This window comes from Polistes canadensis, unplaced genomic scaffold, assembly GCF_001313835.1.
Source record: "Polistes canadensis isolate GaletaPanama2010 unplaced genomic scaffold, ASM131383v1 scaffold_99, whole genome shotgun sequence".
In the NCBI taxonomy this organism is placed as follows: Eukaryota; Metazoa; Arthropoda; class Insecta; order Hymenoptera; family Vespidae; genus Polistes; species Polistes canadensis.
The window spans coordinates 477047-495563 of record NW_014569646.1 but is presented as its reverse complement, the minus strand read 5'-3'; the positions used below and the strand labels follow the sequence as shown (position 1 = coordinate 495563).

The 18517-nt window shown below is 29.0% G+C and overlaps 1 protein-coding gene across 2 annotated transcripts in view; it reads right to left on the bottom strand.

The window, feature by feature from the left end:
- LOC106787356 (matrix metalloproteinase-2-like) overlaps window positions 1-18517 on the bottom strand; it is a 117925-nt gene that overhangs the window by 2521 nt on the left and 96887 nt on the right. For both annotated transcript variants that reach the window (XM_014749646.1, XM_014749647.1), the window contains 3 exons: window positions 15574-15720; window positions 14196-14338; window positions 8023-8181 (listed from right to left, as the gene is read on the bottom strand). In XM_014749646.1, the coding sequence (XP_014605132.1) occupies window positions 8023-8181; window positions 14196-14338; window positions 15574-15720 (449 nt within the window). The remainder of the gene's footprint in view (window positions 1-8022; window positions 8182-14195; window positions 14339-15573; window positions 15721-18517) is intronic.

Here is an 18517-nt window from a genome sequence, read left to right as displayed (position 1 = left end):
CCTCCCGGTCTCTTTTCGATAACGTGTCTCTACCGCAGCTCGTTTTGTAGATTGTACTAATTAGCTGACCGCATAGTTATGAATATTAATTATCATTCCATCCCTTCCATTTTCTCTCTATCTCTCTTTTCACGTTACACTAATATATATATATATTATATTATATTATATTATGCCACATTATCGTATTGATTTATCAATATTAATAATGTCCAAAATCAAATTATTAAATATGAGATTTCTAATAGTAATTAGTATTAATTAAAAATGTAATAAAATAATGTGATAGGGATATCAGAGATTGCAATAAGCTAAATTATGCATCTTTGCAATTTCTTTGAAAAGTTTTGATTAATATTTTTTATACTAAAAGTTAATAGATTTTAATGAAACTTAGATTAAATTAAAGTGCACTCTTTTGTCTACGCGTAGAATACTGTATCGAGTAATAAATCAATTTGCAAAGGTTCAAAAAATTGCAAAGATGCACAATTTATCCGCATTGCAATCTCTGATATTTATATACATATGTATAAGAGGTATAAATTGTCGCTTTAGCAAGGAACGCGTTCGTAGTTTCTCTTGCCATTTCCGCCAGAACATAAACTATTCTCTATCTTTCCATCCCCCCTATCCCTTCTACACCCCTACCAATTCCCATCTCCTTTGAACTAAAATCTTCTCAGGAATTCTCTTTCTTAAAGCAACATCGTCTTCATATTAATATTATATATATATTTATATATATATGTTAGTCACAGTTTTTAAATGTTTAATTCCGTCAAATCGTTATCGCATAGAATAAACTAACGTATTTTTCAAAGAAAATTGTATTATTTAAAAATATACGTGTTGATTTTTTTTCTAGTGTTATGCAATATAAAATATTAATTCAATCTCAAAACAATCGTTTGCAAATCATTAGAAAAATATAGTTATTGTTGTAATTATTAATTGACAATAGAAATAATTATTGTTTTTTCATTCGAGCGTGTTTTTTCTCTTGTTATCTAATTTTAGAATAATGTTATACGTTTAAGATAAAAAAAAAAAAAAGAAAGAAAAAGAAAAAGAAAGATGAGAATTTAGTCGTAGATATAGGAAGAAGAAGTAATCTTGGTAGCTCGTAGTTATCCTAGAAAAGTTAGTAGTAGATTCTCTCCTTGGAATACGAAATTAGCCCTTGGGTTGCTCATTAAGGGATGCTTGGATGGTGCCTGCAATTACGAAGGATTTCCACACGGATCTCGACCACCCATCTCGAAACCCCACGAGGGGTTTTGCATCCCTTCAACACCCTAAACCACCCTAAACCATTCCAGCAGCACCACCACCACCAGCACTGGGATTTTCTGGTCCATCTGTTCCTCTCTCTCTCTCTCTCTCTCATTTTCTCACACTTTCTCTCATTTACTCTTTCGCATACACTATCAGCTAAAAGTTTGAAATCATTTGACGATTTTCGTAAAACACCATATATATTATAATATATCAAACGTGATATATTTATTTTATAAGTCAGTTCAATAATTATGATTGAATTTTTATTCTTATTATTTATGTGATACAAAATTTGAATACCATATATATTATAATACCATATATATTAAACGCCATATTTATTTTATAGGCCTGTTCAATAATAATGATTGAATTTTCATTCTTATTATTTATGTGATACAAAATTTGAATAAGTGTTAATGATCTTTCTTTTATTTTTGTTTTTTAAAAAGGTTCATCATTCATAGTTTATTTCAATTTGTTTAACGATTAATAAACTTTTGGCTGATAGTGTATGTATGTATATATGTATGTATAGATGAATATAGAAATGTAGACACAAGCACGTAGATATACTAATGGTACATACATATATATATAACTAGGTATTTGGTTCAGTTGGAACTCTCCTATCACGTATTTCCTCGACTAAAGGTAAAACGGTGAGATCGATATGATGATATGCATAAATACACCCTAAAGTATAATTGATATTTCCTATTAATACTATAATTTCTGATTTTTGTTTTTTTTTATTTCCTTCTGAAAATTACTGTATATACTCCTCCTTTAAAAAATATCATTTTATTTATTCGACAAACGATGATATTTACGTACGCAAAACAACGTTAAAAAAAAGTAACTAAATAAAGCTTGAATTTCTTCTGGTAAGTTTTAAAGGTAAATTCAAAACCGTTGGTGAAAATAAAACCTAAGTAATAATAGTAATAGTAGTAGTAGTAGTCGTAGAAACTGCAACGTCGTTAAAGTTAACGTAGGAAAAATATGTTTTATGCATGCCGCAAGAAACGAAGAAGTTTATGTATTACTCTCGTTCGTTGAGTACCTAACGATCGTATTTTTTTTTCTTTTGCTTTATTTTTTTCTTCTTTTTCCCTAACCCCCCATATCACCCTCCCTTTAGCAACCTCGTACTTACTTTTGATACGTTTTTTTTTTTATACTTTTACGGTACTCCCCCACCCTACTATACACATTTTTATTACAATAAAAATATATCTCACTTTTATTTCTCTATACTTTTTATCTATCTAATATTTTTTTTTCTACGTATTATCATACTTTCAATTATAATAATAAAAGTAATGGGATTTGAGATTTTTCGATGAATGCGATAAGATACGAATCGAATGAAATAAAGATAACGTGAAATAAAGAAAAGTACAAAAAGAGAGTTGGTGCAAAACAGAGAGAGAGAGAGAGAGAGAGAGAGAGAGAAATAGAAAAGAGAATAAAACAAAAGTAACAAAAAAAAAGAGAAAAATAGAAAAGAGGAAGCAGCACGGGAAATGGATAGCTAGCTAGCAGCAGGCGGGGCGGATTGACAAACCGAATGAAAATGAAACTAAAAGAGAGAAGAAAAACAGGAGGAATAAAATGAGTTAGTAAAAGAAGTAAAGGGATTGTGATCCGAATCGACAGACTGAGAAAGAAAATCAAAGAAAATGAAAGAAAATGAATCAAAGAGAAAAATATAAAAAGAGAGATAGAAAATAGGAGAATAGAGAGAAACGTGTTTGGAAAGAAAATGATAGTCGGAAAGAATGAAACACGCGCATTGACAAACAGACAGACAGATAGAACAAATAAATGATTCAAATAATGATATAAACCTAATTGTTAATCCATAAAGAAACACAATACAATTGAATCAGAGATAGAATATTTCTCTTTTCAATGTATAAATGGATACTTAAAAAAAAAAAGAAAGATTGGTGAAGCAAGATGAGGGTTTAAGTATTATAAGGGTTAGGAATAGGAAGTTGAGGTGGGGAAGGGGAATATAAGAAGACGCCAGGTGCCATCATCATCATCATCATTTTGGAAGGGTGAAATCTGCACACCTTTTGTCTGTGGTTCTTTAAAACGAGATTTTAGAATGCGTTGGGGGGTTGAGAAGGAGGAAAAAGAAACAAAAAAGAAATGATGAGTGGGTTAGGGTGGGGTGGGGGTGCTAAGGACTACGTTCGTCACTTCTTCTTCTTCTTTTCCATTTCTTTTTTTTTTGTTTAATTTTTTTTCTCTTCTCGCGGGAAAGAAAGGAAGCACTTTCGTTCGTGACAATAAATAATGCATCAAATTATTTTAAAACGACCGCCTCTGGCACTTCCCGAATACTATCATCTCTCTCTTTCTCTTTTTATACTCCATTTTTTTGTTTTTTATCTTCTCCCCCTCTCTTACTTTCTTTCTTTCTCTGTCTTTTTGTCCCTTTTTAAGGGAACAATAGGGACGCGGATTTAATTCGATATGATTATTCGGGGTAAAACGAACGGTAAGAGAATGAGTGCAGTAATTGTACCGAAAAAAAACTACGAAAATTGTCAATTCATTCGTTCATTTATTCATTCATTCATTCATTCATTCATTCATTCATTTGCTCAATCATTTTATTCACATTCATTATTTATTTAATTATTTTTAATTATTTATTAATGAACGTATGATTGAATTACTCGTTCATTTATTTATTTATTTATTCAATTGATAAGGAACTTTCTTTATTATCTTAACACAAAAAAATAATTATAACTAATTGGAAAAAAAAAATCAATAATTCTATAGGATTTAAATAATAAGTTGCAAGAGTTACGAGGAAGATAGATAACCAATAGGAAGGTAAAGAAAAATTTCTTTTCCATCGTTTCCTAATAGGAAAAAAGGAAAAAATAGAGAAAGAAAAAGAAAAAAAAAAAATGAAAGAGAGAGAGAGAGAGAGAGAAATATTCTTAACACCGCCCCATTGCTCCAGTTTTCTCTCGTTTATCCAATTATTTCCCTTCAACCCTTAGAATAATTAGCTGCAGGTTAACAAATAAGAAAAATCTACGGTAAAGTAAAAAAAAAGGAAAGAAAATAAATGTCGGAAATACAACCGAAGAAGAAGAAGAAGAGGAAGAAAATAACGAGTAGAAAAGGGATGAAATAATTATTTCAATAGGAATTCGTCGAACGCTTTTTATCCCTTAAACTAAGTAAGTGGAATTTAGGATCGTGATAGTAACGGCAGTTTGGGGGTTGTATTGAAAGTGGGGGTGGGGTTCGGGTTCGGGGAAGGTAAAAGGGAATGGGAATATCTGGTAAAAGGAGAGAAAAGATTCCAAGGGATAAAGGGAAACAACAACAAGCGGTCTACCCTTTTGCCAGTGTTCTTCTTCTTCTTCTTCTTTTCATCTTCATCGATAAAAGACTGAAATGAAATCTTTCATAGAAGAAGATAAAAAAAAAGAAAAAAAAAAAGACAGAGAAGAATAATAGCGAATACTCCGCTCCTTCTTTTTTTTTTTTTTTCTTTCTTTCTTTTTTAAAAACATCCCCCACCCCCACCTTCTCTTCTCCGACTGTACAAAACCAGCCCCAACCACCGAAGGTAAAACCCTGTTATCTTTTTCTTTCTATCCCCCCCTCTCCCTCCTTTTTTTGTTGTTGTAGAGATCTTCATCATCCTTTTTACTTTTCCGCAGAACGGAAAAGGGAAACAACAAGGACGAATTCCAGTGTTCCTGTTTTTATACTACCCTTTTTTCGTCTATACCCTATATATTTATTTCGGTCCTTTAAAGCTGAAAGCTTGTTTCCTCTAGAAATACATATACATATATATATATATATATATATGTGAGCTATAAAGTTGAATGAATTTCCTGAAATTTTAGAAGGGTCCCACCCTGCGCACGTGTAACAACACGTTCTCCTTTAATTTGTTTCAATTTGAATGGTAAAATTCCTATGAATGATATCACATAAAAAAAAAAGAAATAAAGTAATTTAAATAAAGAATAAAAGAAAACCACATAATACACACAGACACAGATAAGTTTTTCAAATTCTTATGAAAAATATGGAAATTTAATTAGAAAATGATGGAAACATCATCGAGAGAAATAATACAAAGAATAAATACTACTACCACACCATTAGAACCACCCCAACTTCCTACTACTACTATTATTACTATTACTAGTTCGATGGACTCCTCGTTCGAGTAGCACCATTCAAGTACATCCCCCTTACTTTTCATGGAAAACAAATGTGACCATCGCCCTTTCAGTACTCGGCCGCGAAACCAACGGCGAGTTAACGTGTACCGAGTCGTGTTCGTAACGCAAACACGATACACATACACAAACACATACACACACATGGTAATGGTATAGGAAAAGGAATGGGAACGAAGATGGAAAGAGAAAGAGAAAGAGAAAGAGAGAGAGAGAGAGAGTTGGAATGCATTTGCGATCCCTCTGGAAAACCGACAAAGCTGGCATAGTAAATCACTCTTGGTCTGCCTGCCCAACTATCCCCCTCCCCCTCCCCCTCCCCCTACACCATCACCTCCACCTCATCACCACCCTCTTTACGACCGACCCATATCCCGCAGGGAAACAAAAAACCTTCTCCTGGTCATTCTTTATATTTTATTCACGTTTCATTTCATCCTCGTCTGACTCTACTATGTGTATACCCCTTATTTTCTAAACGTATGCCTTAAAGAATTAAATTGATCAGATTATTCCTAATGATTTTATTATAATCATGATTTTTGTTGTTATGTGTGTTAATACTATTGTTGAATTGATTTTTATTGAGACCACCCAAGGGGGTGAAAGGAGGAATATGGAAAAGTATAGAATTTGTTTGTATAAATGTTTTATTGGTGAGAATTATAGTAATTTTAAATATGATTTCTGTTTTCTAAAATAATGTGGGATTTTATTATTCTCTAGGTCTTTTTCTTTTTCTTTTTCTTTTCTTTTTAAAGTTTGTTTGATTATGTAAGATAACGTGTGATGATTTATATGTTAGAATATTTGATATATATATATATATGCATATAGGTAAAGTTATTCTTATATTATCTTTTCAAATATTCACGTAGAAGTTATATATCTTCTGTTTCAAGTGTTGTTTAAGATGGTTTTAGACGGTTCTTGAGTTATTCAGAAATAGTATTCAGAAAGTTTTATTATACGTGTGTACGTATCTTATTATCGAATAAATAAGTTCATTCTTGTGTGATATACATCATAAATCATCATTAAATATAATAAAGATAGTTATTGTTGTTGTATATAGTAATTTCAATAATTATTCGCATAAATTAAATTATCCTCGGAAAATTTATGCCAATGGGGAATATATACTTTTCATTTATAATTTTAATTATTTTTCAAAACCTATGATGGGATAGAATTTTCCTAAAAAATTCCTAATGCAATAAATATCAGTTTTGATCTAAAAAATAATATATTTTTTATACACACACACACACACACACACGTTTCATTTATATATTTCTACGAATAAAAAATTAACGACGCGACACAAGTTGTAGAATTTTTGTGTTTTTTTTTTTTTGTTCTTTTACTCTCTCTCTCTCTCTCTCTCTCTATGCGATTCTCTTGAATAATAAATAAATAAATAAAAAGAAGTGTTGAATGAGTAATAGGGGTTTTTAAGATCAACGAAGGTAGCTTTTCAATCTCATCCTGTATTTAAAAATACATTGGTGTCAGTTCGGCGGTGTTTTTAGAAAAGAGAAACCTATTCATTATTTGTAGGAGAAATACTTTGCTCAGTCTGACTATACGACGACTTTACTACTTGTCTGCTCAAACGTTTTACCCTACTTCACTGGCGCCAACTCAAACTGCCTCACTACTACTGATACCACTTACTATCACTTTCTTTACATCGTTGTAGTAGATATACACACACACACATATACATAATACTAGTCAAACGTTTCTCTCAGTATCGTTTTCCTAAATTCAACACTATTTCTTTCTATTTATCTTCCTATCTCTATCTGTCTATTTATTTTATCTATTGGATTGTAACAACCTATAGGGGATGTTTTATAAAATAACAATAAGTGTTATTATCGAATTAAATAATTGTGATTATATTCACAATGATATAATATTATTAAATATACATTTAAATAAATTCAAATCGAAAAAGGTTTTAATATTTTTAATTAAAATTTGATCTAACAAATCGTGCCAATTAGATTAATAAAAAATATAACATCTTGTTATTTTTTCCTATGATAAAGAAGAATAAAATAACGTTCTCTATTGGGATCATTATAATAAATAAATCCTTTAAAAAACCATCGTGTTAAAGCTTCACGCTCTTTCGAGTTGAACCACAAAGGAACCATAAATTTCCAATGGTTGTTATTATTCGCGATTGTAACTATATTGATCAAAAGAAAGGGAAGAGAAGTATCTCTCGTTATAATATGATAAAAGATATAATAATAAATAATACAAAAATAAAATATAATAAATAATAATAATAAAATAAATATACTTGAATATATATTTTTGCATTGTTATTTGGAATAAAAAAAGAAAGAAAGAGCAGATACAAAAAATAAAAAGAGACGAATATAAACAGTGTCCCAAAATTAAAAAGAAAAAAACAAAAGTATGAACATTTTCACAAAGAAATAATAAAATAAATGTGTGTGAAAAATGTGAAATAATAATGACTTACCATACATCTGTTGTATTCCATGTCTATCATCTTCTGGTAGCTCGTAATTAGGACTCAATCCTTGATACCAAGGATACATTAGAGCTCCTTGAACAGAACTATGTGCTAACCCAAGGGAATGACCAAATTCGTGAGCTGCTACGGCGAATAGGCTAGTTCCTATGGAAATTATTAAATACTATAATAAATATTATTTATAACACAGATATATAATATATTTATTCAAACATTATATATACGTTCAATAAATAATCAAATTCATTCTCAGTGATTTTGTAACATTGTTAATGCGATATTATTATTATTATACGTAAAATTTAAATTAAATTTTACAATATAATAGAAAGAAATAAGGATTTGCTCGAGTTAAGTGGAATGTTGTATTATAAAAAAAGATTCTTCTTATATAATATCACTTTTTACTTCTACTTTTATTTCTTTTTCGAGTTGTTATTCTTGTTTTCATTCCTTTAGCATCGTTTTTTCGAAATTTCGATCAAGAAAACGTACACCATAGTTGGTTGAATAGCAATAAATTGCAGAACCTTGGCAGCTGATGGTAACGGCCTTGCAATTTCAAAATATCCTACCTAGGAAAGTTTCTAACGAGGAAACTTGCTTTAAGTATAGTCCCTCGAGTTACCCAACGTTCTCTCTCTCTCTCTCTTTCTCTCTCTCTCTTTCTCTTTCCTTCCTTCTTCTTCAAGTTCCCTTTTCCCTATCCCTACGAGTCCTTTCATCTTTCCACTCTTCTTCTTCTATTTCTAGGAAGTTGATCTATCCAAAGATAGTCAAGGAACAAGTCAAGGAAACCGATAACAACTAGGAATAGTTATGTGTGTACTCAGGGACGTATCAAAAGTCGAGAAACAGTTTCATCTTCAATTTTAAATGATGACTATCTTCGACAATGAAATTTGATTACTTTCAGATAAAATTTCATTCGTCTGGAGATTAATTAAAATATTTTTTATACATATAGGTAACACTCCCTTCTTATAAGATATAATATTAATTAAGTAATTCCTATATAAAATATATATAATTAAAGAAAATATAAATTCGTAGAAAATACTGTGTGTGTGTGTGTTATATGATACTCACACATGAGTTTATTTTACTTTAAGATTATTTATTATAATTTTGAAATGTGTTAAAGAAATAATTATGTTATCAAGTTAACAAATTTTTTCGCAATTTTCTTGTCAAGTTAGTGCAAAATCTAAAGATAAATTAATACAACGAGATTCTTTGGCTTGTTTTGATTTACAAGTTAAGAATTTTAACAAACGCGTTTGTTAGAACAATACATTTTTCTTTTATTTCTTAATTTACACGCACGCACGCACGCACAGACAGTTTTTTATAATTTATTATTTAAATGTAATTTTTGTAATATATATATCTTTTTCAAATGGTGCAAGTATAAAAGAAATAAGAAAGAAAGGATAGAAAGGGGAGGAAGAAGGATGTCCGATTTTAATAAAAAAAAAAAAAAAATCCTTCTCGAATTAAAGTGCAGTTGAAAGTAGGCCAACGCTCAGTATAATTTTTTTTTGTTCTTTCTTTCTTTCTTTATCTTTTTATTTGCACACATGCTAGATACAGTTTTTATATTATATCTCGTGCCTGGTAGAAACTAATGTGGATAAAGAATATTTAAATACATTTTTTATTTTTAATAATGAAACATATTCACGCGTTTCAAAGTTGGAGGAGACAAAAAAAATATATTAAATATTATAAAATACTATTTTTTTAATATTTAATTTATATATATATTTTTGCGTATGTGTTGAATATGTATTTAATAATAAAACAAACGATATTTTTTTTGGAAAAAGTAATATATCGGATTGATAAAAGATATTGTTCTAACAATTATCTATTATAGTGATTTTTTTCAAAATAGAAAGTTATTGAAATATACGAAATCGAGTATGAACTAGCTCGTTCATGTTGATTCCTTTCGATTGATCGAACGGATACCAACCACCCATTGAATATTTATCGAAGTCAACCTCAGTATTTACAAAGGTGCCAGAATCGAAACCATTTGGTAAATACTGAAAATCAATATATACATATACATAGATATATTTTTCCCCCCCATACACAATTTCACACATATTCTCTCCCTCCCTCTCCGATCATCTCACTTTCACACACTTATACATATATTGTGATATTGATATTGATATTGCTAACACTTTTTCACAAATACTTACTGTTACCCATATAAAATACAAAAAAAAAAAAGAAACAGAGAGATACTATTCAAATTTATTTCTTTGTTTTAAAATGCGTATTTTTTTCTATACAGTCAATAATTTTTATTAATTTTATTTTGATTACAAACATAATATAATTATTATTTTTATTCTCTATCGTTTATTATTACATTTATATTTCCTCTCTCTACACCCTACCCACCATAAACTTCTCTATTTGTTATTTTCTATCTCATTTTTATTGGTACCCGTTCAATATATATTATTATTATTTTTTTGTTCTAATTTCTATTTCTATTTCTTTATATATTTTTTCTTATATACACACAGACTACTTTTATCTTTATCCACGTTCACTTTAATATACACTCGTATATTCTATAAATATGAAACACGTATTATACACACATTAACACGTGAATAAATACACATGGGATTTCTATATTTCTTATCACGTAATATTACTATCTCTCTCTTTCTCTCTTTATCACTTTTTTATTATTTCTTATATACTTTATTTTTCAAGTGAAACTTTTCTCTCGAGTAGGATACCGACAAATTTTCGATCGAAATGAAAAGTGAAAAGTTTACAGGAGTGCCTCCTTATTTGAGTGCTAGTGATGGTGGTTGCATGGGGGAAACGAAACGGAGGAAAAATAAAAATAAAAAAAATAAAAAATAAAAAGGAAGAATCTCCCAAACGTATTATAAATAAAAATATGCAATTGATTTTATCTATCAATCATACTTTTCCAATCTTTCTTTCACGTTTATAATATATTAAATCATCTTATCAAACTTATCTACCACACCCAACGTGTTCGGATAATTTTTACTCGAATAAAAATATTATATTTTTTTTAATTAGAGAGAATCATTCAAAGAAATGATTTTTTGGTAAACAAAAATAAAAAATACGTACAACATTTTTGATAGGAAAACGTGATTCTAAATTTGTACAAATAGTATTTTATCGATATCTATACACACGTGTTATATATATACACGTGTTTACAAATATTTTTATATACACGTGTTTACAAATATGTTTAATTAATATTACACTTACGAGTAGTTAAAGGATTAATCGTGAAATATTTCGGTAACATTTTTATTTTTTATTATTTTTTGTTCGTCTACTATTCTTTTTTTTTTCTATTTTAGCGATCTCTCTCTTTCTCTCTCTCTCTCTCAGCTATTTTGCTATCTCATCGATAGCTTTGCCGATAACTCGAGACACCCTTCCTTCGACTTTTCCATACACGAGAAGCTCCAGGCAAATATGAATTTTTCATAAACGACTAAATGGAACACGCTACTAGTACTACGCACACACTAGGGGTAGGGGGTGTATGACAGCAGGGGAAGAGGAAAGGGGGAACCTCACCCCAACCCCTTACCCCCTTCTACTCCTGTCATAAAATATTCAAAATGTCGAGGAAGCTGATTTTCACCTATCTCGCAAATTCGCTTCGAGTAGTGCTTTTCTCTCTACCTGTACACCCCCCAACTCCCACCCCCACCCCATTTCCATTTCATCCTCATTTCATCCCCATTTTCTACCATCGTCATCATCTTTTAATATTTTTGTTATAGATCGTAGGACAATGTTTATTGTTCTTCGAACAAATAAACGATTAAGCATTTATTTTTCTGTTTTCTTTTGTTTAATTAATATTCCAATATTGTCATAATAGAATCGCATAATTTTATTGATATTGAGATACTTCAAATAATACATTTCTTGTTTCAAATGATACTCAGCCAAGTAACTCGTCTGTATTTAAAATTCATCCCTCGGTGTAATAATTTTTCTCAAGAAACGTTCATTTCAATTAAAAACTAGTCTATTGTTTTATCGACAAAAAAAAATAGAAGAATAAAAAGAAAAAAGAAAATCCTGACAATGAAAGAAGAAGGTAAATAACGTTTAAAAGGCTAATGTCTCGATATTTCCATGCTTTTAGAATGAAACAATATAATATACAAATATATATATATACATAAATAAGTATGTAAGTATGTAGAATATTTTATACATATTGGGTTGGGGAAAAAGTATCTTCGTGTATAATATAAATAATAAAATTTAAAAAAAAAAAAAAGAAATTTAAAAAAACTTACATCACATTACAAATACATATTCATATTTTCGAATTTTAAATTCTTACAGTAATATACAAATTTTAATCTGCAAAACATTAATCATCATCATCTATAACTTTCAATTAATAAATTAATCAAATGCAGTAGAGAGAGAGAGAGAGAAATAATAAAATAAATAATAAACAATATAATTAATATAACAATAATCAACAAGTGTTTAAAAACATTCTCACTGATATAAAACAAAACAAAACAAAATAAAAAAAATTAATAATAATAATCCAACAATGTGACGTTTCATATTGAACAAGTACAAATACGACAATACTTTTTCCCCAACCCAATATATTAAAGTGGTAAGTAGCATTAAACATCCCCTTCTCATTTTACCCTCCTACCCCTATCCAACTCTCTCTTTAAAGTTTCTACTTATTCCCTCTATTCTTGTTTTTTTCCCAATAAAGAGAGAGAGAGAGAGAGAGAGAGAGAGAGAGAGAGAGAAAATGATAATGAAAAAGAGCGAGAAAAATAAGAAGAAATAAATAAAGAGGAGGAAGAGGAGGAGGAGGAGGAGGAAAAATAGAACACAAAAGTACAAAAATAAAGGAAAAAAAAAATAGTAAAAAAAAAAAAAAATAAAAGCAAAGTTTCGTTCCTCCCTTCTCGTAAATGTATTCGTATATTAAACGAGAGGAACGTTGGAATTCGTAGTTGGGGGACGTTGTGGTGTTCTTGCAACCGTTATAACTATGCTAATGGCGGCTGTTATGTCGAGAATCAAACCTTCCATCTCTCTCTCTTTCTCTCCTGCACACTAGGAAGATAGCATTGATGCATAAATGAAAGAGGGAGAGAGAGAGAGAGAGATAGAGAGAGAGAGATAAGCCGACGTTATTAACGAGACCAATTTGGAATCACTGTTCGACGGTAGAATGTAAAGACCCGGAGAATTGTCGAAAGGGATTCCATTCTAATACCTAGAACAGCCCTTACTTGCACGATCTTCTATCTGTCTATCTTTCTATCTTTCTTTTTTTTTTTCTTCTTTTTTTTTTCTTTCAGTTTAATCGAGAAGAATGGATTTGAAATCTTTCCGGAACGTATTCGACAAATCTTTCTATTTTTCTTTTTCTTTTTTTTCCATATTTTCTGTTTCGTTTATAATTCGTTGTTATTGTCTGTTTGTTTGTTTTGTTAATTAAATTCAAGATTAAAATTGTATTTTTTTTTTTTCTAAGCTATGATAATAATATCCGATGGTTTTAATTTGAAAATTGTTTATTTCATTATCATTATCATTTGATTTTTATTTGTATCAGTCGATGTATTTATTATTAATGTGTTTCTATTATTGATTGAATATTTAATCAATTAATTATTAACTGCATTTTTTAATATATTAAAACATTTATTTAATATTAATTTTTTTGTGGAATAATCAATGAATATAATATAATATCGTAGAATTTTTAATATCTTCTAAATCGTGTATATATCACATATGATTCTATATTTAGTTTCTTTTTTTTTATTTTTTTTTTTTTTTCTTATATTCTATCGAAAGAAACATTGATAATATCGAAGAAAATCCGCAAATATACACGAATCCTCGACTTATTCCATATTCTTTTTGAAACAGCCATTTTTTAACGTGACCCACTTGGCAACAAATCGAAAAGAAATACTATTACCATTTCTAATCGTAATTCTTACAATTCTTTTTGGTATAATCATTCAACAATAATTAAAATTTTTAAATGGAACACGATTATATATATATACATGTGTCATATAATTTATTATTATTTTTAATTGCTTGTTTTTTTAATTATTTACCTTCCTCATTGCTGTTGTCCTGAAGATACCAAATTTCTTCTTCATCGAAATGTGCATCCCCGCCACGATCTTTGCCAGGGAAAAATGCATGGGCCAAAATTTGTCCTCTTCCATCGAATGGATATCCATCACCATGAGAACCACTGTAAAAAAATAAAATATAATACAGAACGATCGACCCCTCCTTAAAGTAAAGAAAAAACAAATCATCAATTATGATATTAATCCACGAATTAATAAAAAAGAAAAAAAAATTATTTGAAGGGTATTAAAGATACCATAATTTTGTCTCGACTAATATATTATTTCATTCGAGTGATATAACTTTGATGGAAAATAAAAAAGGCAGATAAAAATACACCATAACAAAGTATACGATCAAATTCCTTATCCATGAATAGTGTATGTATATGTGTATGTGTGACGTTCTCCTTTGATAACATGTAATAACGTTTATTGCCTCTTTATCGATCTATATATCCACATATACTTATACAAACGCAAACATACGTGTACAGAACATACACACACACACACACATATCTTTACTCAAGGTATATAAACGTATATTGATGTGTTTGCACGTGCATATATCCTACACATAATATAATCTATAAATGCATATACATACATATGTGTATATAGAAATATTTATATATATATATATAATATACGCATATTATAGAAATATCTGTACATATATTATATAAACATAGAAGTAATATTTATACATAGTAATTTATAACACATTAGTGGTTTGTGTTAGTGCATTCACGCGAACAAAACAAATCCCTTGCAGGCAAGTTCATGTGAATACCAAGCAAGGCTTATTAACGTTAAACGATAATTACACACCACAGGGTGTTTTCCATGATGTTTTACAACCATCCCCCTTTCCAAACGTTAAATTCCTTTCAACCAAACTACCTTTATTTTACTCATTCAGTTATTTTACTATTGTTATTTAATAGAATAGCAAAGAAAAAGAAAATTAAAATTAATACAAGATAAAATTGCAGTACATTGAAAGATTTATTTATACTTCATTGTAATTAATCTTATACTTTTGTTTTAGAATATTGCTTGAATCGTTTTGATTGGTGGGAAGAAGTTTGATGTACATGTATATTTTTGATGACTCGGTTTTTGTTTAATTTTTTTTTTTTTTATGAAAATAAACGAAGGAGGGATAACGATGATGCGAAATTTGTAATTTGTTTTTCAAATGTTGCAAGAATACTTTGTTTCATTGGCACGACCCCATCACCACCCAACGCAAATGAATACCACAGTGTATCCCATATCACATTTGTCTAATTATTATATAATAATAATTATATATATATATATATAAATAAATAAAATCTTTCTCTCTCACCGATGGAAGTAAACCAATATGTCAGCACGGTCACTGTTAACTTCCTGAAAAGTAAGTTTCGAATTTCTGGCCCAAAGGTCGAGTGCTTTGCTCAATTCCAGTCGAACTCCACCAGTTTCCAGGCCGCTTGGTTGATTGGTTCTCAAACTGTAACAGAAGATAAACAATAGATAAACGTTTAATCCAATCTTAATTTCAAACAATTTTAAAGTCCGACGACAGAATATGAAGAATAATTGTTGAACACTTGTTCTGTGTCATACAACAAATCATTCGATTCGTTAAGTATATACAATTTTTAATACATATCATATATTTCATTTTTATTATTTTTTATCAAAATATTATATACTTATATTTATTATATTCCTCTTGTTCTCGATTAAACAAATCATTAAGTATGAAATTTGTAATGCACATCATATTGTCAATTTTTTACACAATTATTTACATATTTATATTTGTATTTATAAAATTATATACAAAAATTTCAATTACTTGACACTCTATCTAATATATAATATATATATATTATATTTGTTTTTGAATATATTAATTTTCTAGATTTAATTTAAAGGTCATTGATTGCAATAAATCAACGTCAAATCCTAAATCATCTTATGGTATCCTTAAAGTTATAAGATATAGTATTTCCATCCTAGAGAGAGAGGGTTATGAAAGAGAAGGATAAAATAGATAGGTGAAGAAGGAGGAAAAGGATCAAGGGAATAGATAGATGAGGGATGTGGGAAGTAATCCAAAGAACGTTCATAACAACCCTCGAAGGAAGGTTACGATTAAAGAGATTTAAGGGAGAAACTTTCAAAACTTTCTTCCAAAAGAGGAAAATTGTTATTTGCTCGTTAGTCATCGATCCACCCCCCTTTTTTTTTTCCTTTTACTCGTAATTTTCAATCATTTGCATAATGTTTCCTTTTTCTTCTTCTTTTATTTTTTATCAGACAAAATATATTTCATAAACAATTAAATGAACTATAGATTGATTACTATGTTTGTTCTTATATAACAGAAAATCAAAATTAAGATTAAATGTATAGAGGAAACAATATTAAAATAAAATTAATTTTGTGGATTAGTATTACTTGTTCATTAAAAATTTATAATTGGTTATCATAGCAAACGATACCTGACACATATTTTATACAACAACAAAAAAACCAAATAAAAAGAATCATAGTAATTGTACTCTCTTTAATTACAATTTTTATATGAAAAAACTAATATCAAATTTCTTATCTCTTCATTTTTGTTTTATATCTTTAAACCTAAAGAAAAATCTACTAGAGAAATTATTTGTGAACTATCTTAGTGTTTAAAATATATCTAGCATGCTATGATAACGTTCAGCAGGGTTGATTTAAAACTATACTACGTTCTTGGCAAATAGTCTCATCTCTTCTTTATACCTCTCCTAATATACATTTATGTTGATTTATATACACAGTGTATACAAATAATCTTCAAGCAAATACCCATAAGGAACAGGAAGATTACCAACCAACGATTTAGATACTAAATACCACCCCACCCCCATTTCTCCATCCCTCTCATTAATCCCATAACGTTGCACACGATTGCACATGCTTGCATTTACATTTTTTTTTTTTTAAATAATATTTTAATACACTATGTGTGTAATATATGATAAGAAAATCATGAATTATGTAAAATTATGATAACATTAAACGTGTTAAAATGATGTTAAATAATTTCAATCAAACTTTATTCGTATCTTTCTGAAAATATAAAATTTATGGGGGTGAGGGGAGAAGTTGAAGGTGACTAGGGTGAGGAGTGGGGTTGGGTGGGAGGTTTGAGTGGTTTTTCAAGAAAGAGAAAATCAAAAGAGATGACAAATTCAATTCGAGTTTACGTCATAAATGGGGAAAGGACGAAGAGAAAAATAAATTGAATATACCACACGAACGAATAGTTTTTTTTTTCTTTATCTATATTTTTTTTTATAGTTTCTTCGTCGTATATTGATAGAAACCGACTCTGACTTGAACGTCCACGAAGTTCTTTTCCATTTGAATCAAACACGACCATGTTTTTCCGCTTGTTTCTGTTACACAAACTATATATATGTGTGTGTGTGTGATCCTGTTTAAAGGAGATTGAAATTGACTTTGGCTACTTTTTTGTTATTTCTCTTTTTTTTTCTACAGGGTGGAGCAAAAAATATATTTTACGATTTGAAATAAAAATATTTTTCATATTTTTACAAATCTAATTATAAACTGACTTACTTTAAAAAGAAAAAAAGAAAAACTTTCTACAAAATAATAATAATGATAATAATATAAATTATTAAAATAATTTACAAAAATATTTCTATCCACTTTCTTACGTAAGATTTAATTACGACAATTCAACTTTTACAGTTGAATCATACAAAATTTGAGGGGAAAGGAAAAAAACAAAGTATCTAAAAAATATATTTGAATCACCCTGTACGTAAGATTTGATTTTCTATCTTTCTTTCTTTCTAACACACACACATACACACACAATTGTTATTTTAAAAGAGAGAGAGAGAGAGGATAAAGTTAGTGCACTCATGTAACCACCACTGGTGTTTATTCGTCATAGAAATACAACTTCTGTGTCTCTGGTAGTTGTCTTTTGGAAAGTTTTTCGTGATCCCGATGCCGTGGAGACACCCCAGAGTCTCAAGTTTAGATGTCGAAGTTAGTCAAGTACTTTATTATATATATACATATATATAGGGTGTATATTTTTTATATATATATATAGAAACTTTCGTACAGTTCAAACTTAAACTTTCTCGATGTAGAAGAAAGAGAGAGAGAGTACACGATTATATTATATATTTATTTTTTGTTTTATGAAATTTTTTTAGTTTGGTCTTTCGAATTAATTTTTTATACTACGATGTATCCAACAAATTTTCTTTATATAA